This window comes from Coregonus clupeaformis, chromosome 9, assembly GCF_020615455.1.
Source record: "Coregonus clupeaformis isolate EN_2021a chromosome 9, ASM2061545v1, whole genome shotgun sequence".
In the NCBI taxonomy this organism is placed as follows: domain Eukaryota; kingdom Metazoa; phylum Chordata; class Actinopteri; order Salmoniformes; family Salmonidae; genus Coregonus; species Coregonus clupeaformis.
The window spans coordinates 19,537,469-19,563,938 of NC_059200.1; the positions used below are offsets into that span (position 1 = coordinate 19,537,469).

At 42.0% G+C, this 26,470-nt stretch overlaps 1 protein-coding gene and 1 long non-coding RNA gene across 3 annotated transcripts in view; one reads left to right on the forward strand and one right to left on the reverse strand.

The window, feature by feature from the left end:
* LOC121573427 (dymeclin) overlaps positions 1-26,470 on the reverse strand; it is a 138,004-nt gene that overhangs the window by 61,055 nt on the left and 50,479 nt on the right. For both annotated transcript variants that reach the window (XM_041885399.1, XM_041885398.1), the window contains exons 9-13: positions 21,950-22,138; positions 20,508-20,686; positions 17,607-17,732; positions 9,070-9,183; positions 7,618-7,712 (exon numbers count right to left, since the gene is read on the reverse strand). In XM_041885399.1, coding sequence (XP_041741333.1) covers positions 7,618-7,712; positions 9,070-9,183; positions 17,607-17,732; positions 20,508-20,686; positions 21,950-22,138 — 703 coding nt within the window. The remainder of the gene's footprint in view (positions 1-7,617; positions 7,713-9,069; positions 9,184-17,606; positions 17,733-20,507; positions 20,687-21,949; positions 22,139-26,470) is intronic.
* On the forward strand, positions 3,032-3,722 carry LOC121573428. The gene is made up of 3 exons (XR_006002042.2): positions 3,032-3,131; positions 3,267-3,417; positions 3,493-3,722. It is a non-coding gene; the product is annotated as an uncharacterized LOC121573428 (long non-coding RNA).

A 26,470-nucleotide genomic window follows, 5' to 3' on the forward strand; every position in this document is an offset into this window, starting at 1 on the left:
GACAAAGCACGTGTAACGGCACATGCTGGGAACACTCTAGGGTACTTTTCCAATAACCAAATCAGGTCCTCCACTCTGGGTTCCCTACAAACGACAGGATTTGACACAACCTTCCCGCCAGCCAAATCGTTGCCCAAAATGAATGAGACCCCCTTCACCTGTAGGCTAGGCCTCACTACGACAACGGAACCAGAAAAAAGATCAGACTCAAGTTCCACATTATACAAATGAACTTGTATTTTTTCTCTTGCTTTGTTAGCTCTTTTCCATATTATGTCCATCTCTGATAAGCTGCCCAGGAAAGGCCTGATATTAGCCCATATTAATATAGCTAGCCTTAGAAATAAGGTTCATGAAATCAATAACTTGCTAACATCAGATAACATTCATATATTAGCCATTTCTGAGACTCACTTATATTATTCATTTGACGATACAGCAGTAACAATACAAGGATATAACATCGATAGAAGAGACAGGAATGCTTATGGGGGAGGTGTTGCTATATATATATATATATATATATATATTCAGAGCCATATCCCTGTAATGCTTAGAGAAGATCTTATGTCAAGTGTTATTGAAGTGTTGTGGTTGCAGGTTCACCTGGCACATCTAAAGCCTTTTCTTTTGGGGTGTTGCTATAGGCCACCAAGTGCTAAAAGTCAGTATCTACATAATATGTGTGAAATGCTTGATAGTGTATGTGATGTAAACAGAGAGGTTTACTTTCTTGGGGACCTGAATATTGACTGGTTTTCATCAACAAGAAGCTTCTCACTGTAACCAGTGCCTGTCATCTGGTTCAGGTTATTAATCAACCAACCAGGGAGTTTACAAACACTACAGGAACAAGATCACCCACATGTATTGATCACATTTTTACTAATACTGTAGAACTTTGTTCTAAAGCTGTATCCGTACCCAGTGATCACAATATAGTGGGTATATCCAGTAAAGCCAAATTGTGTATAAGAGATTATACAAAATATTTTGTTGTGACTCTTATGTGGATGATAATACAAATATTTGTTGGTCTGATGTGATTAATAAGGAGCATCCAGACGCTGCACTTGATCAATTTATGAAATTGCTTCTTCCAATTATTGATAAACATGCACCTGTTAGAACGGTTAAGGCTCCATGGATTGATGAGGAATTGAAAAACTATGGATGAAAAAGATTGGGCAAAAGGAATGGCTAAATATTCTGGCTACACATCTGACTGGCTGACTTCCTGCAAATTCAGAAATGATGTGTCTAAACTCAACAAAAAGAAGAAATATTATGAAGCGAAGATCAATGATATAAAGAAAGATAGAAAAAAAACTTGAGTACTTTAAATGAAATTATGGTCAGAAAAACAAATTCAACTCCATCTTTCATCGAATCAGATTGCTTGTTCATCACAAAACCATTTGATGTTGCAGTGTTTCCTCTGCGTTCATTTAAGTGTGGTGCTGCGCCACGGCAGAATCATTGCCGCCACACCAAAAGAAACATCCTATTTCTACCAAACATAGTTTCAATAAAGTTCTGTAAAGCACATTCGCTTTTCTTGGTAAATAGATAATATATCTGTGTTCAACACAGTTCTGAAGGCAGACTGCAACTCAAGAAACACAGCGCACCAGTGACCAGTGTGCGAGTGACCAGTGCTCGATACAGAGCTCTGCGGAGCGAAACACAATTCACTTGAATCACTTCAGAATGCACCTGTGCGAGAAATGGCACACCAGGGACCAGTGCGCGAGTGACCAGTGTGCAATACAGAAGTTCTGCGGCGCGAAACACAATTCACTTGAATCACTTCAGATTGCACCTGCGTGAGAAACTGCAAGGAAGGTACGTTAGCTTGTTTGTCTAACGTTAGCTAGCCAACTAGTTAACTACATAATCTAGCTATAACCTAAAAACTCTACTAACATAATTTAGATCTATAATATTGCTGCCACAATTGTAACGGCAAATAGCTATCCAATATCCAAAAGTATGTTGATGACAGAAACATGGTTAACTAACGTTACTAGTCTAGCAAATTAGCTAGCTAGTTCGTTTGGAACTGTATCAAGTGCAAGCAAGATAGCTACATTTATCAGTCTTCGATTTGATTATTTTCTTTCTCAGATTAGTTTATTGAAATATTTCCAGCCACAGCAGTGAAAGAGAAAGGGGGAGCAGGCACAAGAGTGTCAGGGAACGTTAACTTAGCTAGCTAACGTCAAATCAGCCTGAATTAAATTAAATGTTCTTTAGTAAGCTAACTGTTTAAAAGATTAAGCTATCTTTTTTATAACAAGTGTATGGCTTACTTTACTAGACAGAGAAGAGGCAGAATCCCAGGAGTGAGGTAAGGATGCATGAGAGACAGAATGGAGCAGAGGAGAGAGCCAGGAGGGGAGATGAAAGGAGAAAAGGAGAGAGGAGATCAGAGAGAATGAGAAGAAAGATAACTAGATAAAGGAGAGGAGAGGAGGAGGAGAGAGGAGTAAGGCCAAGTGCGCACCACCGGCAATCCCGATGGGACCTAAAGTGGCTTAAAATTGACAGACTGAAGCCGTGGCTATATAATATGCCACATGGTTAGTCAAATTTCCTTTAATGAGGCTAAGGGCTAAAAATGTTTGTGCATATTTATTCTGTACTAGTCTACAGCATTATGTTTTTATTTCTGAGCCAACTCCACCAGGACCTCAATGACCCAATGGGTCTGGGCACATTCAACATCAAGGAGGAGGAGGAGGAGAGGGAGAGGCCAGGTGGAGAAGACACAGACCAGGGAGCAGTTCTGGGCTCGGTTCAGAGAAGAGGTAAAAACATTTGTTTTCAAATGCTGTGATGAAACCAATGTTACATCATGTGTGTTGGTTAAACTAAAACAAACAGCTATTAATCACTTATTTTCTGTTTTGTGCTGTAATTAGGTCATGGATCCATATCTTGTTGGCCTCCAGGACAGCCTAGAGCGGAGGTTCCAACACCTGGAGATTCTGGGGGCTGCGTTCTCTAGTGAGAGGATAAACATCTTTAACCTGACCCTCCTCTCCAGGCAGTTAATGCAAGTGCCAGAGGCTGCTGTGCTACAAGAGTGTTCCTCTTACAAGCAACATGTGCTAGTTGGAGCATTCAAGGTACGGCATGAATGTGACAATCTTTTGAAGAGAGCATGTTAGGCCAGTGTTGCCCAACCCTTTTTCCTGTTGAACTACCACTCTGTTGGCTCTTCTTTAATGTTGTTCATCTTTTTTGTTTTTCGTGTATTTCAGGGGTTGGACGAGCTGACGGAATGACAAAGCTGGCCTCACAGTTTGATGAGTGGGGGCAGTCTACCCCTGCCTTAGCCAGCTGGCAGCAATCGCACTGACCATACCAGTGTCTTCCTTTAATTGTGAAAGGGACTTCTCTGCAATGAAACGAGTAAGAACATTTAAATGTGAAAGTAGATCCTCTTTGTCCCTCTCCCTTCTCTTATTATTATCTCTGTTATTGCAGATCAAAACAGACTTGAGGAACAGACTGCAGGGAGAGCATCTAGCCAACCTGCATGTAGCTCTCCATCAACGGCCCCCCCATCAAGGAGCTCAATTACAGGAGGGCGTTGGAAATCTTTTTCCAAAAGCCCAGAAGAATAAAGTGCTCTGACAAAGGCTGTAAACTATGTCAGAACTAGGTTTTTGTCAGAACCTGGAAAGAGATTTCCAACGCCCTCCTTTTGTGATGAACATGAATTTGTGGGTTCTAATTCATGTTCAGTCAAATGTTCCTCTGTTAATTTTGTCAACATAAACTTTTTTATTTCAGAAAGGTCTCTGTTGTGTTTCTTTAGATAGCTGCAGCACTCAACCTTAAATTGCATCCTGTATACTACGATCATTTTACCAATACATTATTGAGCTCATTTCTGAGGGTGGAAATTATATATTTTTCCTTTTAAAAAGTCACCAGAACTAAGCACTTCAGTACTTATACATATCTGGTTTAGGGGGGGACCCCACCACCCCCCTGCTAACTTTTCCCCCACAGCTAACACATTTTCCAAAGGAAACACTGTGATGTTGCCAATTATTTTAATGATTACTTCATTGGCAAAGGGGGCTAACTTAGGCAGGAAATGCCAACAACGAATGGTGAGCCATCGTACTAAATGCATAAAAAAACAAATAACAAAAGAAAAGCACCGTAAAATAGAATTTTGTAAAGTCTGTGCGGGATAGGTGGAAAAATTAGGGTTGTCGATCAATAATGACAAACCTCCTGGCATTGACAACTTAGATGGAAAGCTACTGAGGATGGTAGCTGACTATATCCACTCCTATCTGTCATATCTATAATCTGAGCCTAGAGGAAAGTCTTTGTCCTCAGGCCTGGAGGGAAGCCAAAGTCATTCCGCTACCCAAGAGTGGTAAAGCGGCCTTTACTGGTTCTAACGGCAGAACTATCAGCTTGCTGCCAGCTCTTAGCAAACTGTTGGAAAAATTGCGTTTGACCAAATACAATGCTATTTCTCTGTAAACAAATTAGCAACAGACTTCCAGCATGCTTATAGAGAAGGGCACTCAACAAGAACTGAACAGACACAAATGACTGATGATTGGTTAAAAAAAACTCAGAATAAGAAGATTGTGGGCGCTGTACTGTTAGATTTCAGTGCAGCCTTTGACACTATTGACCATAACCTGTTGTTGAGAAAACGTACACTACCGGTCAAAAGTTTTAGAACACCTACTCATTCCAGGGTTTTTCTTTATTTTTACTATTTTCTACGTTGTAGAATAATAGTGAAGACATCAAAACTATGAAATAACACATATGGAATCATGTAGTAACCAAAAAAGTGCTAAACAAATCAAAATATATTTTATATTTGAGATTCTTCAAATAGCCACCCTTTGCCTTGATGACAGCTTTGCACACTCTTGGCATTCTCTCAACCAGCTTCATGAGGTAGTCACCTGGAATGCATTTCAATTAACAGGTGTGCCTTCTTAATGCGTTTGCGCCAATCAGTTGTGTTGTGACAAGGTAGGGGGCGTATACAGAAGATAGCCCTATTTGGTAAAAGACCAAGTCCATATTATGGCAAGAACAGCTCAAATAAGCAAAAAGAAACGACATAAAGGTCAGTCAATATGGAACATTTCAAGAACTTTGAAAGTTTCTTCAAGTGAAGTCGCAAAAACCATCAAGCGCTATGATGAAACTGGCTCTCATGAGGACCGCCACAGCAATGGAAGACCCAGAGTTACCTCTGCTGTAGAGGATAAGTTCATTAGTTACCAGCCTCAGAAATTGCAGCCCAAATAAATGATTCACAGAGTTCAAGTAACAGACACATCTCAACATCAACTGTTCAGAGGAGACTGTGTGAATCAGGCCTTCATGGTCGAATTGCTGCAAAGAAACCACTACTAAAGGACACCAATAAGAAGAAGAGACTTGCTTGGGCCAATAAACATGAGCAATGGACATTAGACCGGTGGAAATTTGTCCTTTAGTCTGGAGTCCAAATTTGAGTTTTTGGTTCCAACCGCCGTGTCTTTGTGAGATGCGGTGTGGGTGAATGGATGATCTCTGCATGTATATTTCCCATCGTAAAGCATGGAGGAGGTGGTGTTATGGTGTGGGGGTACTTTGCTTAACCTGCATGGACATCACAGCATTCTGCAATGATACACCATCCCATCTGGTTTGGGCTTAGTGGGACTATCATTTGTTTTTCAACAGGACAATGACCCAACACACCTCCAGGCTGTGTAAGGGCTATTTTACCAAGAAGGAGAGTGATGAAGTGCTGCATCAGATGACCTGGCCTCCACAATTCTCCGATCTCAACCAAATTGAGACGGTTATGGATGAGTCTGGCCGCAGAGTGAAGGAAAAGCAGCCAACAAGTACTCAGCATATGTGGGAACTCCTTCAAGGCTGTTGGAAACGTATTCCAGGTGAAGCTGGTTGAGAGAATGCCAAGAGTGTGCAAAGCTGTCATTTGCTCCATTTGCTCTAGCTATTTGTCATCAAGGCAAAGGGTAGCAATTTGAAGAATCTCAAATATTAAATATATTTTGATTTGTTTAGCACTTTTTTGGTTACTACATGATTCCATATGTGTTATTAAATAGTTTTGATGTCTTCACTATTATTCTACAATGTAGAAAATAGTAAAAATTAAGAAAAACCCTTGAATGAGTAGGTGTTATTAAACTTTTGACTGGTAGCATATGTGTTATGGCTTTTCAACCTCTGCCATATCGTGGATTCAGAGCTATCTATCTAATAGAACTCCGTTTTTTTTAAATGGAAGCTTCTCTAATGTCAAACATGTAAAGTGTGTGGTACCGCAGGGCAGCTCTCTAGGCCCACAACTCTTTCCTATTTTTACCAATGACCTGCCACTGGCATTAAACAAAGCATGTGTGTCCATGTATGATGACGATTCAAATAAAATAAAATTTTATTTGCCACATGCGCCGAATACAACAGGTGTAGACCTTACAGTGAAATGCTTATTTACAAGCCCTTAACCAACAATGCAGTTTTGATATGCATCAGCAACCACAGATAATGAAGTCACTGAAACCCTTAACAAAGGGTTGCACTCTCTTTTGGAATGGGTGGCCAGTAAAAACTGGTCCTAAACATCTCTAAAACTAAGAGCATTGTATTTGGTACAAATCATTCCCTAAGTTCTCAGCTGAATCGGGTAATGAATGGTGTGGCTGTTGAACAAGTTGAGGAGACCAAAGTTACTTGGTGTTACCTTAGATTGTAAACTTTCATGGTCAAAAACACATAGATTCAAGAGATGGTCTGCTTTTTTTTTGACACCACACTCCACAAAGCGAGTCCTGCATGCTGTAGTTTTATCTTATCTTGATTATTGTCCAGTCATATGTTCAAGTGCTGCAAAGAAAGACATAGTTCAGCTGCTGCTAGCCCAGATCAGAGCGGCACGTCTTGCTCTTCATTGTAATCAAAGGGCTAATATTAATACTATGCATGCCAGTCTCTCTTGGCTAAGAGTTGAGGGAAGACTGACTTCGTCACTTCTTGTTTTTATAAGAAACATTAATGTGTTGGAAATTCCAAATTGTTTGCACAGTCAACTTACACACAGCACTGATACACACACTTACCCCACCAGACATGCCACCAGGGGCCTTTTCAAAGTCCCCAGGTCCAGAACAAATTCAAGGAAATGTACAGTGTTATACAGAGCCATGAGTGCATGGAACTCCCTTCAATCTTATATAACGCAAGTGAACAGCAAACCTGGTTTCAAAAAACGAATAAAGCAACGCCCATGTGACCTACTTGTTGTATGTGTGTGCTAACATGTATGTGTATATACATGTACACTACCAGTCAAAAGTTTGGACACACCAACTCATTCAATGGTTTGTCTTTATTTTTTAAACTATTTTTTACATTGTAGAATAATAGTGAAGACATCAAAACTATGAAACAACACATATGGAATCATGTAGTAAGTGTTAAACAAATCAAAATATATTTTATATTTGTGATTCTTCAAATAGCCACCCTTTGCCTTGATGACATCTTTGCACACTCTTGGCATTCAGTCAGCACTAGTTCTACAGAGTGTGTACTAAACCTCACCTGATGATACGCTGGGCAGCGTACTGGTGTAAGCAGCGGAACTGGGCTGACATGTTGGCCAGGGCTGCCAGGCAGTTGGTGTGCAGGTACTTATCCTGGAAGAGAGGAAATAAGAGACTTACAATGAACCTTCCTGGAAGTCCATTGAGATGCGCACAGTTTCGAGTTTTAATGTCACATGCACAAGTATAGTGAAATGCCTTTTTGCAAGCTCTAAACCCCAAAATGCAGTGATCAATATCAATGTAGTACAAAAAAATTATATAAGGTAGAACAAAAACACACAAGAAATAAAAATAAGAAATAATACTTTTTTAAATAAGATAATCTCAGATACCTTTAAAAAAAAGAGGTAGGGGTATGGATCAGAAAACCAGTCAGTATCTGGTGTGACCACCATTTGCTTCATGCAGCGGGACACATCTCCTTCACATAAAGTTGATCAGGCTGTTGATTGTGGCATGTGGAATGTTGTCCCACTCCTCTTCAATGGCTGTGCTTAGTTGCTGGATATTGGCAGAGCTTCCCAAACATGCTCAATGGGGGACATGCCTGGTGAGTATGCAGGCCATGGAAGAACTGGGACATTTTCAGCTTCCAGGAAGTGTGTATAGATCCTTGTGACATGGGGCAGTGCATTATCATGCTGAAACATGAGGTGATGGCGGCGGATGAATGGCACGACAATGGGCCTCAGGAGAAATTATGTTCGCTGTCCGTAGCCTATGCCTACCCTTACCATAACCCCACCGACACCATGGGGCACTCCGTTCACAACGTTGACATCAGCAAACCACTTGCCCACACAACGCCATACACGTGGTCTGCAGTTGTGAGGCCGATTGGATGTACTGCCAAATTCTCTAAAACGACGTTGGAGGCGGCTTATGGTAGAGAAATCCTCATTCAATTCTCTGGCAACAGCTCTGATGGACATTCTTGCAGTCAGCATGCCAATTCCATGCTCCCTTAAAACTTGAGACATCTGTGTTGTGTGACAAAACTGCACATTTTAGAGTGGCCTTTTATTGTCCCCAGCACAAGGTGCACCTGTGTAATGATCATGCTGTTTAATCAGCTTCTTGATATGCCACACCTGTCAGGTGGTTGGATTATCTTGGCAAAGGAGACATGCTCACTAACAGGGATGTAAACAAATTTGTGCACAAAATTTGAGAGAGAAGCTTTTTTCTACGTATGGCCTAACACTTTACATGTTGCATTTATATTTTATTTTTATATTTTGTTGGGTACAAATCTCTCTCAGCCTAATGGCAAAAATGTGTAGAATTGCAGGAAATTAGCCAACAGGACCGCACCATTGGCCACGCCCATGGCCATGCCACCGCCACGGCCACCACCTAAGCCTAATTTTGATCCAGAAAAAACCCTGTGTGTGTTTGTCAATGCACTGTGTATGCATGCATGTACATCCATGTGTGTTTAACTCACCCTGGTCCGTGTCATGTTGAACTGGATGGTGCGTATGACCACCAGGATGAGCAGACTCCCCAGAGAGATCTCTGTTAACTGACGTTCTGAATACCATGTTATGTTCTTTAAAACCTGAGAGAGAGGGAGACAACATAAGAAATGGCTATACAAATGGTAGCTACTACGTAACACCCCAGAGGTTTTACCTAGTAGCTACCACTGTTCCTTCCTAATCTCGTAGATAGTAGATACCATTGTTTCCTGAAAGACTAAACATCGATTAACATCCAAATCCTATCTCCCCTCAGATAACCTTTATCAGTCAGCCTATGAGAACACTGACGATGAGACTAAGACAGGAAGTATCAGGAGTTTCAAATGTATCAACGTATCCATTCCAATGTTACGGTCTCTCTTTCTGTCTCTGCATCTCAAATTACCCCTCTCTCACGCTCTCTCTCTCTGGTTATGGCGACCATTTTGTGTAATGTCTGTCTGAGCTGAGGCTCCAGACTTGTTAGGGATAGTAAGCAGTTGCTTCGTGAGCCTGAAAATACATGATCCAAGTGATTGATAGTTGGCATTCAGCAGTCAAAAGTATACCTTATTTACTTTGAAGAACTACAAAATAGTGATTTTGTCAGACAGCATAGGTAGCAGCTCTATAGAGATGAGATGATGACTTGGAATGAAATAAAGTCATCAAATAAAACATTTTATTAAAGTAAAGTAACGTGAATAAACTAGGGCTGTCCCCGACAAAATAAAATCTTGGTCGACAGAGAGTAGTCTGTTCTTTCGACCAATTGATTGGTTGAAATTCTTTAACGTGTATTTTTTTTCTCCATTTATAGATACATCCTATGTGTTTTAATCAAATCAACTATATACACTGAGCTTATCTGATGCTTTAAGCACACTGTTGGGATGAAATAATTAAGACACACAAATGACTAGAGGGAGTCCGGCCGCAATTGATTTGATTGTGCCGGACCGGGCTCATGCTTGCTGCGCTGTGTAATATTTTTTTTTTTTTTTTTTTACAGCGAGTGACTGTGTGACTAGCACCCGTTGTCTCTCTATCCTCCCTGCTGCAGCGACCACAACAGAACATCAACAGTGTTAATCGTGCTGTCCGTGTTGCTGAAGCTGCAACATAATTACAGACATTTCTGACTGAAAAGTTCTGTTACCGAAATCTCTCATTTGTTTAGGAAAAACATTCCCTGTTTTTCTCTTTACGTGACACATGTATGCATTGCATGCACGTGACCAACAGGGCCTGACATGTAGCATATCATAATCACATCAATAAATTGGTTATAACGAACACCGAACACGTGACAGCAAAATGGATGCAGAGGACGTGACGAATAAACTGGAAACGGAGGAATGTTTACTGGTTTCTCAGGAGATAAAGGGGAAGTCAGATGGGTGGAATAAATTTGACTAGTTGTGGAAAATACTGGAGATCAAGAAGAAGAAGGTAAGTGCTGTGGGCCCAACAGGTGCTGCTAGATTACAATATAAATTTTTCTGACGGTTTGGAACAATTTAAACATTTTACATTTTAGTCATTTAGCAGACGCTCTTATCCAGAGCGACTTACAGTTAGTGAGTGCATACATTTTTCATACTGGCCCCCCGTGGGAAACGAACCCACAACCCTGGCGTTGCAAGCGCCATGCTCTACCAACTGAGCTACAAGGGACTAAATAAACAACACTAAATAAATGATAAGCGTACCAGAGGGTCTGTTGTAACGTTGTTGGTGTTTTTTGGTAAAGCCTTTATTACAGCAAAGACTAAAACCAGTCATATGCATTCGGTTTATTTATTGTTTATGCTAATTATTCAAGGGTCGCTTTGTTATTTAAATTTTTCAACTAAAACACTTCATTGTATTTCAAATCATGAATGACTCGTATGCTGTGTGATGACATGAACTAAATAATGATTGATTGACACAGTAGCCTATATAAGTATTGAAATATAGGCCTAAGTAAGTTACGGTATTAAGACTAAACAGGATGCGCTCTTAGGCCTACAGCTCAATGGTGGTTATATAAGGCTGCTATACTAAGCCTACTAATGATAATGACTTTACTTATTATTATAATGATGATCATAACAATAATACTAATAATAGCAATACGGAAATCAAGAAAAATAAGGGTTATTATTATTATTACTATACATTATAATTTTTCTGACAATTTGGAACAGTGTAAACACTAAATAAATTATAAGTAATAGCAGAGAGGCTGGATTAACAACAGAACAAGTGTAAAACCCTTATTTCAGCAAAGATTAAAAACAGCCGAATATGTGAAATTGTTTATATGACATGTTGTGGTTGAGTGAAGCTCGGTGCTCACGGAATCAGTAGGCTATTAAACACTCAAACAGGCAACAGTAGCAGGATCTGTCTTATTTCTGTAGATATATATGGATGATTTTATAAAGCCAGGCACATTTAACAGTTAGGCTATTGATTATAGACCTAATTAAGTTGGGGTTTCCTCTCTCCTCACTTTTTTTAGACAATAAGGCGAGGGCTGTTTTCTCATCTCCTCATTCTGCTGCAGCCTCCACCGCATTGTTCTCAACACCAATATGCTGGTTAACTTTGCTATTATGCACATAGCAACACGGTCTAGGAAAAGGCGCTAATTCAACAGCGCACTGATGTTTCAGAACCGCGGACAGCGACCGCTATCAAACGCAGCAGAAAGCACGTTTGTTATAAAATAATATTATTTTTATTAGTGTTGCACCATTGTCCTTAACCAAATACAATTGCAGCAGCACATGTCTTAGAGTGATGGACTGTGCCATCCCCACGGCCTCCACAATGGATCAGTCCACTCAGACAGGAGCCAATCAGACAGGTGTCTTGTACAGCATTATTTTAATTTTTTTAAATGTTGCTACTGCTGGACTAAAGAAATCTCGGTCCACCAACAGCCTATCGACCAAACAATTGACCAGTTGACTAAATGGGGTCAGCACTAATACTTATGTATTTCTGTCCTGGACAATAGAAATAGCTAGATACATTTTGATAGCTACTGTAAATAAAGAGACGAGGAGGTGGAAAGAGGGCCTTCTGCCCTCAGGGAATACAGATTAAACTGGTGTACAGTAGCCTTCTGACCTCAGGGAATACAGATTAAACTGGTGTACAGTAGCCTTCTGCCCTCAGGGAATACAGATTAAACTGGTGTACAGTAGCCTTCTGACCTCAGGGAATACAGATTAAACTGGTGTACAGTAGCCTTCTGCCCTCAGGGAATACAGATTAAACTGGTGTACAGTAGCCTTCTGACCCTCAGGGAATACAGATTAAACTGGTGTACAGTAGCCTTCTGCCCTCAGGGAATACAGATTAAACTGGTGTACAGTAGCCTTCTGCCCTCAGGGAATACAGATTAAACTGGTGTACAGTAGCCTTCTGCCCTCAGGGAATACAGATTAAACTGGTGTACAGTAGCCTTCTGCCCTCAGGGAATACAGATTAAACTGGTGTACAGTAGCCTTCTGCCCTCAGGGAATACAGATTAAACTGGTGTACAGTAGCCTTCTGACCTCAGGGAATACAGATTAAACTGGTGTACAGTAGCCTTCTGACCTCAGGGAATACAGATTAAACTGGTGTACAGTAGCCTTCTGACCTCAGGGAATACAGATTAAACTGGTGTACAGTAGCCTTCTGACCTCAGGGAATACAGATTAAACTGGTGTACAGTAGCCTTCTGCCCTCAGGGAATACAGATTAAACTGGTGTACAGTAGCCTTCTGACCTCAGGGAATACAGATTAAACTGGTGTACAGTAGCCTTCTGACCTCAGGGAATACAGATTAAACTGGTGTACAGTAGCCTTCTGCCCTCAGGGAATACAGATTAAACTGGTGTACAGTAGCCTTCTGCCCTCAGGGAATACAGATTAAACTGGTGTACAGTAGCCTTCTGACCTCAGGGAATACAGATTAAACTGGTGTACAGTAGCCTTCTGACCTCAGGGAATACAGATTAAACTGGTGTACAGTAGCCTTCTGACCTCAGGGAATACAGATTAAACTGGTGTACAGTAGCCTTCTGACCTCAGGGAATACAGATTAAACTGGTGTACAGTAGCCTTCTGACCTCAGGGAATACAGATTAAACTGGTGTACAGTAGCCTTCTGACCTCAGGGAATACAGATTAAACTGGTGTACAGTAGCCTTCTGACCTCAGGGAATACAGATTAAACTGGTGTACAGTAGCCTTCTGACCTCAGGGAATACAGATTAAACTGGTGTACAGTAGCCTTCTGACCTCAGGGAATACAGATTAAACTGGTGTACAGTAGCCTTCTGCCCTCAGGGAATACAGATTAAACTGGTGTACAGTAGCCTTCTGCCCTCAGGGAATACAGATTAAACTGGTGTACAGTAGCCTTCTGACCTCAGGGAATACAGATTAAACTGGTGTACAGTAGCCTTCTGCCCTCAGGGAATACAGATTAAACTGGTGTACAGTAGCCTTCTGACCTCAGGGAATACAGATTAAACTGGTGTACAGTAGCCTTCTGCCCTCAGGGAATACAGATTAAACTGGTGTACAGTAGCCTTCTGCCCTCAGGGAATACAGATTAAACTGGTGTACAGTAGCCTTCTGACCTCAGGGAATACAGATTAAACTGGTGTACAGTAGCCTTCTGCCCTCAGGGAATACAGATTAAACTGGTGTACAGTAGCCTTCTGCCCTCAGGGAATACAGATTAAACTGGTGTACAGTAGCCTTCTGACCTCAGGGAATACAGATTAAACTGGTGTACAGTAGCCTTCTGCCCTCAGGGAATACAGATTAAACTGGTGTACAGTAGCCTTCTGCCCTCAGGGAATACAGATTAAACTGGTGTACAGTAGCCTTCTGACCTCAGGGAATACAGATTAAACTGGTGTACAGTAGCCTTCTGACCTCAGGGAATACAGATTAAACTGGTGTACAGTAGCCTTCTGACCTCAGGGAATACAGATTAAACTGGTGTACAGTAGCCTTCTGACCTCAGGGAATACAGATTAAACTGGTGTACAGTAGCCTTCTGCCCTCAGGGAATACAGATTAAACTGGTGTACAGTAGCCTTCTGACCTCAGGGAATACAGATTAAACTGGTGTACAGTAGCCTTCTGACCTCAGGGAATACAGATTAAACTGGTGTACAGTAGCCTTCTGCCTCAGGGAATACAGATTAAACTGGTGTACAGTAGCCTTCTGACCTCAGGGAATACAGATTAAACTGGTGTACAGTAGCCTTCTGCCCTCAGGGAATACAGATTAAACTGGTGTACAGTAGCCTTCTGCCCTCAGGGAATACAGATTAAACTGGTGTACAGTAGCCTTCTGACCTCAGGGAATACAGATTAAACTGGTGTACAGTAGCCTTCTGACCTCAGGGAATACAGATTAAACTGGTGTACAGTAGCCTTCTGACCTCAGGGAATACAGATTAAACTGGTGTACAGTAGCCTTCTGACCTCAGGGAATACAGATTAAACTGGTGTACAGTAGCCTTCTGCCCTCAGGGAATACAGATTAAACTGGTGTACAGTAGCCTTCTGACCCTCAGGGAATACAGATTAAACTGGTGTACAGTAGCCTTCTGACCTCAGGGAATTACAGATTAAACTGGTGTACAGTAGCCTTCTGACCCTCAGGGAATACAGATTAAACTGGTGTACAGTAGCCTTCTGACCTCAGGGAATACAGATTAAACTGGTGTACAGTAGCCTTCTGACCCTCAGGGAATACAGATTAAACTGGTGTACAGTAGCCTTCTGCCCTCAGGGAATACAGATTAAACTGGTGTACAGTAGCCTTCTGCCCTCAGGGAATACAGATTAAACTGGTGTACAGTAGCCTTCTGACCTCAGGGAATACAGATTAAACTGGTGTACAGTAGCCTTCTGACCTCAGGGAATACAGATTAAACTGGTGTACAGTAGCCTTCTGACCTCAGGGAATACAGATTAAACTGGTGTACAGTAGCCTTCTGACCTCAGGGAATACAGATTAAACTGGTGTACAGTAGCCTTCTGACCCTCAGGGAATACAGATTAAACTGGTGTACAGTAGCCTTCTGACCCTCAGGGAATACAGATTAAACTGGTGTACAGTAGCCTTCTGACCTCAGGGAATACAGATTAAACTGGTGTACAGTAGCCTTCTGACCTCAGGGAATACAGATTAAACTGGTGTACAGTAGCCTTCTGACCTCAGGGAATACAGATTAAACTGGTGTACAGTAGCCTTCTGACCTCAGGGAATACAGATTAAACTGGTGTACAGTAGCCTTCTGACCTCAGGGAATACAGATTAAACTGGTGTACAGTAGCCTTCTGCCCTCAGGGAATTCCATATTAAACTGGTGTACAGTAGCCTTCTGCCCTCAGGGAATACAGATTAAACTGGTGTACAGTAGCCTTCTGACCTCAGGGAATACAGATTAAACTGGTGTACAGTAGCCTTCTGCCCTCAGGGAATACAGATTAAACTGGTGTACAGTAGCCTTCTGACCTCAGGGAATACAGATTAAACTGGTGTACAGTAGCCTTCTGACCTCAGGGAATACAGATTAAACTGGTGTACAGTAGCCTTCTGCCCTCAGGGAATACAGATTAAACTGGTGTACAGTAGCCTTCTGACCTCAGGGAATACAGATTAAACTGGTGTACAGTAGCCTTCTGACCTCAGGGAATACAGATTAAACTGGTGTACAGTAGCCTTCTGACCTCAGGGAATACAGATTAAACTGGTGTACAGTAGCCTTCTGACCTCAGGGAATACAGATTAAACTGGTGTACAGTAGCCTTCTGACCCTCAGGGAATACAGATTAAACTGGTGTACAGTAGCCTTCTGACCTCAGGGAATACAGATTAAACTGGTGTACAGTAGCCTTCTGACCTCAGGGAATACAGATTAAACTGGTGTACAGTAGCCTTCTGACCTCAGGGAATACAATCATCACACACTGGGATGAAAACGATGACTACCTCATTGGTCAGTCAGTAGACCTAGTATTGCAGAGGCTCATTGCTCTCTCAGGGATGTGACATAGAAAATCAGGAAAATCAGGATAGTGGTTTCAGGGGAAGGTTATTGATGTATTCATGGAGAAAAGCAGAAATTCCACATTAAATCAGGAAAAATTGCATCCCTGTCCCTCTCTGGATAGCTAGGGGGGAGAGTAGAGAGAGAGGAGACCAAGGCAGAGCTGTGTCCTGTCCGGCCCAGCCTCTGGTCAGTCAGTCAGTCACTACACAGCCTCATATCTCTCTGGATGGCTAGGGGGGAGAGTAGAGAGTGGCCGTCTAATCCCAGGCTGAACAAACAGCCCCATAACACCAACAACACTAAAGCACCTCCACATAGATTTTTCAATGTAGAAGAACTTCTGTCCGAACACAGAGATGTCTGACTTTGGTTTACATTTAACCCGATGGAAATTACATGTCAACAGCAAAGAGCCCAATGTGAAATGTATTTTAATCAAAAAAATATATCAAGACTTAGCCACAGCTTTGGCTTTATGATTTCCTGCTGCAGAGAGAGTGAGAGCGAGAGCGAGAGTGAGAGTGAGAGTGAGAGTGAGAGCGAGAGACACAGACAGACAGACAGAGACAGAGACAGACAGACAGACAGACAGAGAGACAGAGACAGAGACAGAGACAGAGACAGAGACAGAGACAGAGAGACAGAGAGAGATCATCCTATTCCCCATAAGGTTCTGGTCAAAAGTAGTGAACTACATCGTGAATAGGGTGCCATTTGGGACGGAAGGAGAGGGACACATTCATATGCAGCGCAGGCAATGGACTGCATAAGGGAGGGAGGGAGGGGGAAAGAGAGAGAGCGAGAGAGCGAGAAATGGGGAAAGAGAGAGAGCGAGAGAGCGAGAAATAGCAAAAATGATTCACATAACTGAAGGTAATGGCAGAGTGGAATGAGTCCATCACCGTGAGCTAAATGGTTTAAAGGTTTTCTGTTCAAATACTCTGTGAATTCATTGAGAAGTTGGGCAATAATGAAGACTGAAATAGATAGAGGAGGAGGATGGGGACATTTCTAAATTACAGATAGTGACTATCAGAAGAACATACTGTTCTTATCAGAAATGACAGTTTTGAGAAAAAATAATCAAAATTACAGATCATAAATCATAGTACTGTTCTTATCTGAAATGGCACAGGTCCTGACATTTGAGAAATCATCCTTCAGAGAAATGTCTGCCAAGTCTATAATCAGAATTTACTGAGAGGGAATTCATGTTGTCTGAGGTACTGTGTTCGTTTCAAATGCCAATCCCTACCCTGGATCTGTTGAAGGTGTCGTCCTCAGTGAGGATGAGGAGGATGATGAGGGTTAGGGTTAGAGTGAGGGGTCAGGGGTCAGGGTCAGTACTCACCACCTCATGTATGGATCTGTTGAAGGTGTCGTCCTCAGTGAGGATGAGGAGGATGATGAGGGTTAGGGTTAGAGTGAGGGGTCAGGGGTCAGGGTCAGTACTCACCACCTCATGTATGGATCTGTTGAAGGTGTCGTCCTCAGTGAGGATGAGGAGGATGATGAGGGCCATGTAGACGTGATGAGAGTTCCTGTCTTCCACATGGTACAGGATCTCCAGGATGGGCACCACCTAAGGTAAGATCATTAGAGAATGAACATGTGTGTTGGTTACTCATATTTGTTTCCTTTCATTTCATTTAGCATATTTATTTAACCAGGATAATCCACTTATAAATGCCACAGTTTTCCTTCCTGGTATACTTTGTGTGCTCCTGCGGTGTGGGGCGGAACAGAGAGGGTGCGGGGCAGAGAGGGGGGCGGGGCAGAAAGGGGGGTGGTGTGGGGTGGCACAGAAAGGGGGGAGGGCACAGAAAGGGGGAGGGCACAGAAAGGGGGGTGGTGTGGGGCGGCACAGAAAGGGGGGAGGGCACAGAAAGGGGGAGGGCACAGAAAGGGGGTGGTGTGGGGTGGCACAGAAAGGGGGAGGGCACAGAAAGGGGGAGGGCACAGAAAGGGGGTGGTGTGGGGCGGCACAGAAAGGGGGTGGTATGGGGCGGGACAGAGATGGGGCGAGACAGAGGGGGCGAGACAGAGGGGGCGAGACAGAGAGGGGGCGGTGTGCGGTGGACTAGCCTGGAGACAGGCTGCCTATCTGTGGTTCAACACTGGAGGCTGGAAGTGGGGCGGGCCACCAGACCCCCACCAGACCTCAACCAGAAGGCAAGCCCTGACACGCACCCAACATCCAACACACTGCATCCCAGACTAAAGAGACACTGGGAGACAGAGAGAGACCATGTGTGTGTTCAGGCCTCCAGTATCGTTCCACAGAGGGGGACTTCAGGGAGCTGTGTGCGTGTGTTTCAGCATGGTTCCACTGTGTGTGGGAGTGATCCTCCTCCCTAACCCCTCCTCCTTAAAACCTGCTGAGAAGTGACGTCAAAGCACACCCCGCAGGACCAGCTGTCCATTGTGTGCCAATATGTCAGCTGGGAACAATGAGAAATTAAGAAAGCGGATGACTAAGATTACTAAAGCCTTGTTCACGTTGGCAGTTTGAATGGACTCAAATAAATAAAAAATGCATATCCGATTCGAATCTGTTCATTTTCCTGCAGTCTGAACAGCACATGGATTTTGATATTTCAAGCCACATTTCAAACCACCCTGCCAGCAGCATTACCACCCTGCATCCTACTGCTGGCTTGCCTCTGAAGCTCAGCAGGGTTGGTCCTGGTCGGTCCCTGGATGGGAGACAAGATGCTGCTGGAAGTGGTGTTGGAGGGCCAGTAGGAGGCACTCTTTCCTCTGGTCTAAAGAAAAAATATCCCAATGCCCCAGGGCAGTGATTCACATTGCCCTGTGTAGGGATGGGACGTTAAACGGGTGACCTGACTCTCTGTGGTCACTAAAGATCCCATGGCACTTATCGTAAGAGTAGGGGTGTTAACCCTGGTGTCCTGGCTAAATTCCCAATGTGGTCCTCATACCATCATGGCCACCTAATCATCCCCAGCTTCCAATTGGCTCATTCATCCCCCTTCCTCTCCCCTGTAACTATTCCCCAGGTGGTTGTTGCTGTAAATGAGAATGTGTTCTCAGTCAACTTACCTGGTAAAATAAGGGTAAAATATAAAAAAAATTAAAAGATACAAATCTGAATCCTGGCCAAGCGACTTCTGTGTAAACGGTCATTGGAAACACTTATCTTCCCCTATCTTTTTCACTACAAAACATAGAAAGGCGCCATTTTCATATATGTTGATGTTGGGGTGGTGCTGGAGATGATGAATATGAAGCTGATGTTTTTATTTTTTGTTTGTTTACAAAACAAATTAGTGAATGTGCTAGAAAGCTAAACAGCTACCTAGCTAGCTGACTGCTGTGGCTAGCCAAAAAGGACTCGTTTTGAAAGTTGGATTATCTTATCCTCTTCCACTGCGCGCACACCGGTCTTTACCGTGACAACTAGCGTAGCCATGTCAGCAAATGACTGCGGTCTGAACACACACAAATCCGATTTGGTCACTTGTAACTTGCTGTTTGGTCACTCAGGATTCCAAAACAGATTTGAAACATGTAACTGTAGATGAACATTAAGGTCTGCTGTGTGAACATCGCCTTAGAGTACATTTGCACCTTCATAAGGCTTCCTTTGGCTACTAGACCAATAATAGTAACAGGAGCAGAATGTATGGGAGCACAACTGTCAATGTCTGTGTGGGGAATCAGTTGTGTAAAATGGACTGTATGGGCCTGGGAAAAAGAATGTTCGTCAAGGAGGACAATAAAATCTATTATTTTCAATTCTATTAAAAGGGAAATTAAAAATATATCAGCTTCCTATTCTTCCTCTCCAGCACCACCCCAAAATCAACGTGTGCAAATTGCAAGTTTCTATGGGAAAACAGATAGAGGAATATAAGTGTTTCCAATGACATCACCAGTGTGTCTCCTGATTTTAACGAATGAGTACATTTACATTTAAGTCATTTAGCAGACGCTCTTATCCAGAGCGACTTACAGTTAAGTGAGTGCATACATTTTTCATACTGGCCAGGACTGCCCAACCTTATTCCTGGAGAGCTGCCGTCCTGTAGGTTTTCACTCCAACCCTAATCTAGCACACCTGATTCTATTAATTAGCAGGTTGATAAGATGAATCAGGTTAGTAACACCTGGGGTTGGAGCGAAAACCTTCAGGAGGGTAGCTCTCCAGGAACAGGGTTGGGCAACCCTGGTCTACTAATTGGTTGACGATGTGATTGGAAACACTTATCTTCCTCTATCTTTTTCAGTACAAAACATAGAAACGTGCCATTTTCACATATGTTGATGTTGTGGTGGTGCTGGAGATGATGAATAGGAAGTTGAATTTTTTTTTTTAAATGTTCATTTAACTTACCAGGTTCTCCATGTCTGTGCGTGACAGCATGTAAGTCCTCATATTGGTGTTCTGATGCAGCAGTGTGTAGAGTAACAGTGTAGCCTGGTCAGATCTCTGTTGCTCACACAGAGCTGTGTACAGGCTGTTGAAGTTGATCTGGAACGTATGGTGCTGCTCCGTAGGGATCGATGACGTGTCTGAAGGAGGCAAAAGACGCTTGTTAGGTACTACTGCACTGTTGGAAGCTAGGAACACAAGCATTTCGCTACACCCGCAAATAACATCTGCTAAATATGTCTATGTGACCAATAACATTTGATTTGATTTGACATGGATGTTTTTATATTTAAGCCATTTAGCACACACTCCTATCAAAGGCAACTTACAATGAGACACAACATTCACTGAAAGTTCCCTTTAAGTCAGCTTCTATTGCGACAGTATGTCATACTGTATGTAAACTGTAAACATTTACATTTGTCATTTAGCAGACACTCTTATCCAGAGCAACTTACAGTTAATGCATTAATCTTAAGATCGCTAGGTGGGACAACCCTATATCACAGTAAGTACAATTTTCCTCAACAAAGTAGCTATCAGCAATGGTCAGAGCACCATTGAAAATGAGACCCTGGTCTCAATTGGGCTCCCCTGATTACATAAAAGTGAATAAATAAAAAACAGGAAGGGAGAAAGAGTCAAGTGTGAGTGTTAATTGTTAAAACATTTTTTTTGGGGGGGGTGTACGATTCCCTCTCTAGCTTCTTAACCTCACTTTATACTGTACTTGACTATACTGCACAGTAGTCAAGCATTATTGCTACAGAAATTTTGTTCTGATAATGAACAATAAATATATGTATTTTCAATAGATAAAACCAAATGCCTTTAGCGTGTAGACAGGTAGTGATGGGGGAAAACTCTAGTAGGCTGTACCTGCGCCAAAACTCCTGTATTTTTCGACCTATAGCTTGTTCTCCATCTTTCTTTTTAAATAGGGAGCCAATTTGATTACAGCACTTATTTCCATGACTGATCAAAACTCGTTTTCCCATTTCCTGGAACATCAAATTGCTATAAAACATTGCAGAACAATAATCAATATTCACAATAAAGAGTCTAATAAAAAAATACTAAGTAACATATCATCGTATTGTGAGGTTCCCTGGAGATTCCCAGCCCCACAGTGTGTGTTTTTGAAGCAGCTGACAGCCTGTCTGTAAGGGGTGTGTGTGTGTGTGTGTGTGTGTGTTTGTGTGCGTATAGGGCAGCACCTTGTGTGTTTTTGAAGCAGGTGACAGCCTGTCTGTAAGGGGTGTGTGTGTGTGTGTGTGTGTGTGTGTGTTTGTGTGCGTATAGGGCAGCACCTTGTGTGTTTTTGAAGCAGGTGACAGCCTGTCTGTAAGGGGTGTGTGTGTGTGTGTGTGTGTGTTTGTGTTTGTGTGCGTATAGGGCAGCACCTTGTGTGTTTTTGAAGCAGGTGACAGCCTGTCTGTAAGGGTTGGGGCAGTCGTTAGGTCCATCTGTCAGATTGGCTAGCACCAGGAGTAATAACAGGCTCTGATTGGATAAGGGCAGCGGGTTCTGTTCCTGCTCCAATCCTGGCTTACTGCCGGCTCCGCCCAGTGTGAACACACTCCACAACCCACCTGGAGGAAACACATAGGAAGAGAATATTAATATTTGTAACACTTTCTATGAACACCCTCTTCCTAATGCTTTATAAGATCATTTGTAATACCTTGTAAGCAATGTGAAATATATGACATAGGCTAGTAACTGCTCATAAATATCTATGGTTTACAATATTTTGTAAAGATATATATATATATATATATATATATATATATATATATATATTGGAATAGGGACAAAATAATAGACCTACAAGGCCTGGTCTGGACAGAGAGGAATGTAAGGACAGGATTTTATACTGAACAAAAATAAACGCAACATGCAACAATTTCAAAGATTTGACTGCGTTACAGTTCATATCACTGTAGCAGGATGCCTAGCCTACTACTACGATTTCGACGTCGGCAACCTTCCGTCCCTGCTTTGGATGGAGCGGGGCTTCTCCATCTGTCGGAGGCCTGCATCCTGTGACGCGTGGGAGTGGGCGGATATCCTCGTCCTTCTCGCCAGCCGTGATTTTGGGCAGCTCCATGGTAAGAAATGTGACCGTTCCTGGTGCAAAAACAATGTCCTATCCCGGAGCTGGAGTAAATGACATTACTAAGCTGCTCCCGAATGTTTATTTTATTTATTTATTTATTTTATTTCACCTTTATTTAACCAGGTAAGCCAGTTGAGAACAAGTTCTCATTTACAACTGCGACCTGGCCAAGATAAAGCAAAGCAGTGCGATAAAAACAACAACACAGAGTTACATATGGGGTAAAAAAACATAAAGTAAAAAAATACAACAGAAAATATATATACAGTGTGTGCAAATGTAGCAAGTTATGGAGGTAAGGCAATAAATAGGCTATAGTGCAAAATAATTACAATTAGTATTAACACTGGAATGCTAGATGTGCAAGAGATTATGTGCAAATAGAGATACTGGGATACATGTAGTGAGGACCAGCCAACAAGAGCGTACAGGTCACAGTGGTGGGTAGTGTATGGGGCTTTGGAGACAAAACGGATGGCACTGTGATAGACTACATCCAATTTGCTGAGTAGAGTGTTGGAGGCTATTTTGTAAATGACATCGCCGAAGTCAAGGATCGGTAGGATAGTCAGTTTTACGAGGGCATGTTTGGCAGCATGAGTGAAGGAGGCTTTGTTGCGAAATAGGAAGCCGATTCTAGATTTAACTTTGGATTGGAGATGCTTAATGTGAGTCTGGAAGGAGAGTTTACAGTCTAACCAGACACCTAGGTATTTGTAGTTGTCCACATACTCTAGGTCAGACCCGTCGAGAGTGGTGATTCTAGTCGGGTGGGCGGGTGCCAGCAGCGTTCGATTGAAGAGCATGCATTTATTTTTACTAGTGTTTAAGAGCAGTTGGAGGCTACTGAAGGAGTGTTGTATGGCATTGAATGTACTAAGTCAGGACATGGAAATCGATTCTATCGTAGTCCATGTGGGTTTTAATGACATTATGAAGGGCAGCTCTGAACAGTTGAAACTGGATTTGAAAGAACTGATTGACTCTCTGCTAGACACTAACAAAAAACCCATCATATCTGGCCCTGTGCCCTCTCTGAATCGTGGCATTGAACGCTTTAGCAGGATTCTTGCTCTTCACAACTGGCTATGTGATTATTGCAGCTCAATGGGTGTAACTTTTGTTGACAATTTCGATACCTTTCGGAAACAAAACACATATTATAAGGAGGATGGGATCCACCCAAATCATTTGGGTTCCTGGATCCTTTCACAGCATTATAAGGCTGCGTTGAGACAATGACTTAGCAATCACCCAAGCCCAGCTCAGCTAATCCCTACCATTGTGACGCAGAGTTGTCTAAATGCTTCAGCAAATGTACATTACACCAGGGGCGTCGGTAGACACAATGTAAATAACCTAATATATGTCCCTCTAACTGCCCTGAATGCCTCTGCTGATCCTACAGCTATTGTATGCAGTAATCATATGCCTAAGAACCAGATGTATACTGTTAGCACTGAGCCGGTGTGCCCAAGGAGTAAGGCCACTGTGTGCAGCTCACCCTGCACTAACATAAAGAACATGAGTACATCTACTGCTGCTAAGCTTCCCAGTAAAGCAATAAAAACAAGTAAGCATCCCAGAAGAAAAGTGCTCAAAATAGACCAAGTTAACATATGTAGCTTAAGAAACAAGGTTCATGAAATCAATAATTTGCTAGTAACAGATGACATTCATATTCTGTCTATTTCTGAAACTCACTTCGATAATACCTTTGATGATACAGTGGTAGCAATACAAGGTTATAACATTTACAGAAAATATAGAAATGCCAATGGTGGAGGTGTTGCTGTTTATATTCAGAACCACATTCCTGTGAAGATTTGAGAGGATCTCATGTTAAAAACTGTTGAAGTAATATGGCTACAGGTTCATCTGCCTCACCTAAAGCCCATTCTGGTGGGAAGCTGCTATAGACCACCAAGTGCTAACAGTCAATATCTGGATAACGTGTGAAATGCTTGATAATGTATGTGATATCAAGAGAGGTATACTTTCTGGGTGATTTAAATATTGACTGGCTTTCATCAGGCTGCCCACTCAAGAGAAAGCTTCAAACTGTAACCAGTGCCTGCAACCTGGTTCAGGTTATCAGTCAACCTACCAGGGTAGTTACAAACAGTATAGGAATTAAATCATCAACATGTATTGATCATATCTTTACTATTGCTGCAGAGATTTGTTTGAAAGCAGTATCCAAATCCATCAGATGTAGTGATCACAATATAGTAGCCATATCTAGGAAAACCAAAGTTCCAAAGGCTGGGCCTAATATTGTGTATGAGAGGTCATACAATACGTTTTGTAGTGATTCCTATGTTGTTGATGTAAAGAATATATGCTGGTCCGTGGTGTGTAATGAGGAGAAAACAGACACTGCACTTGACACATTTATGAAATTGCTTATCCCAGTTACTAATAAGCATGCACCCATTAAGAAAATGACTGTAGAAACTGTTAAATCCTGTGGATTGACGAGGAATTGAAAAATTGTATGATTGAGAGGGATGAGGCAAAAGGAATGGCAAGTAAGTCTCGCTGCACAACCGATTGGCAAACGTATTGCAAATTGAGAAATCATGTGACTAAACTGAATAAAAAGAAGAAACTACACTATGAAACAAAGATAAATTACAAAGAATGATAGTAAAAAGCTTTGGAGCACCTTAAAAGACATTTTAGGAGAAAAGGCAAACTCAGCTCCATCATTCATTGAATCAGATGGCTCATTCATCACAAAACCAACTACTTTAATGATTTTTTCATTGGCAAGATTAGCAAACTTATGCAAGACATTACACATCCAAGTATATCTGACCAAATTATGAAAGACAAGCATTGTAATTTTGAATTCCGTAAAGTGAGTGTGGAAGAGGTAAACAAATTATTGTTGTCTATCAACAATGACAAGCCACCGGGCTCTGACAACTTGGATGGAAAATTACTGAGGATAATAGCGAACGATATTGCCACTCCTATTTGCCACATTTTCAATTTAAGCCTACTAGAATGTGTGTGCCCCTAGGCTTGGAGGGAAGCAAAAGTCATTCCGTTACCTAAGAATAGTATTATTATTATTATTATTATTATTATTATTATTATAATAATAGTAAAGCACCCTTTACTGGCTCAAATAGCCGACCAATTAGCCTGTTACCAACCCTTAGTAAACTATTGGGAAAAATTGTGTTTGACCAGATACAATGCTATTTTACAGTAAACAAATTGACAACAAACTTTCAGCATGCTTATAGAGAAGGACATTCAACAAGCACAGCACTTACACAAATGACTGATGATTGGCTGAGAGAAATTGATGATAAAAAGATTGTGGGGGCTGTTTTGTTAGACTTCAGTGCGGCTTTTGACATTATCGATCATAGTCTGCTGCTGGAAAAACGTATGTGTTATGGCTTTACTCCACCTGCTATATTATGGATACAGAGTTACCTGTCTAACAGAACACAGAGGGTGTTCTTTAATGGAAGCCTCTCCAACATAATCCAGGTAGAATCAGGAATTCCCCAGGGCAGCTGTCTAGGCCCATTACTAATGACATGCCACTGGCTAGAGTTTCTATGTATGTGGATGACTCAACACTATACATGTCAGCTACTACAGCGACTGAAATGACTGCAACACTTAACAAAGAGTTGCAGTTAGTTTCACTGTGGGTGGCAAGGAATAAGTTAGTCCTAAATATTTCTAAAACTAAAAGCATTGTATTTGGGACAAATCATTCACGAAACCTCAACTAAATCTTGTAATAAATAATGTGGAAATTGAGCAAGTTGAGGTGACT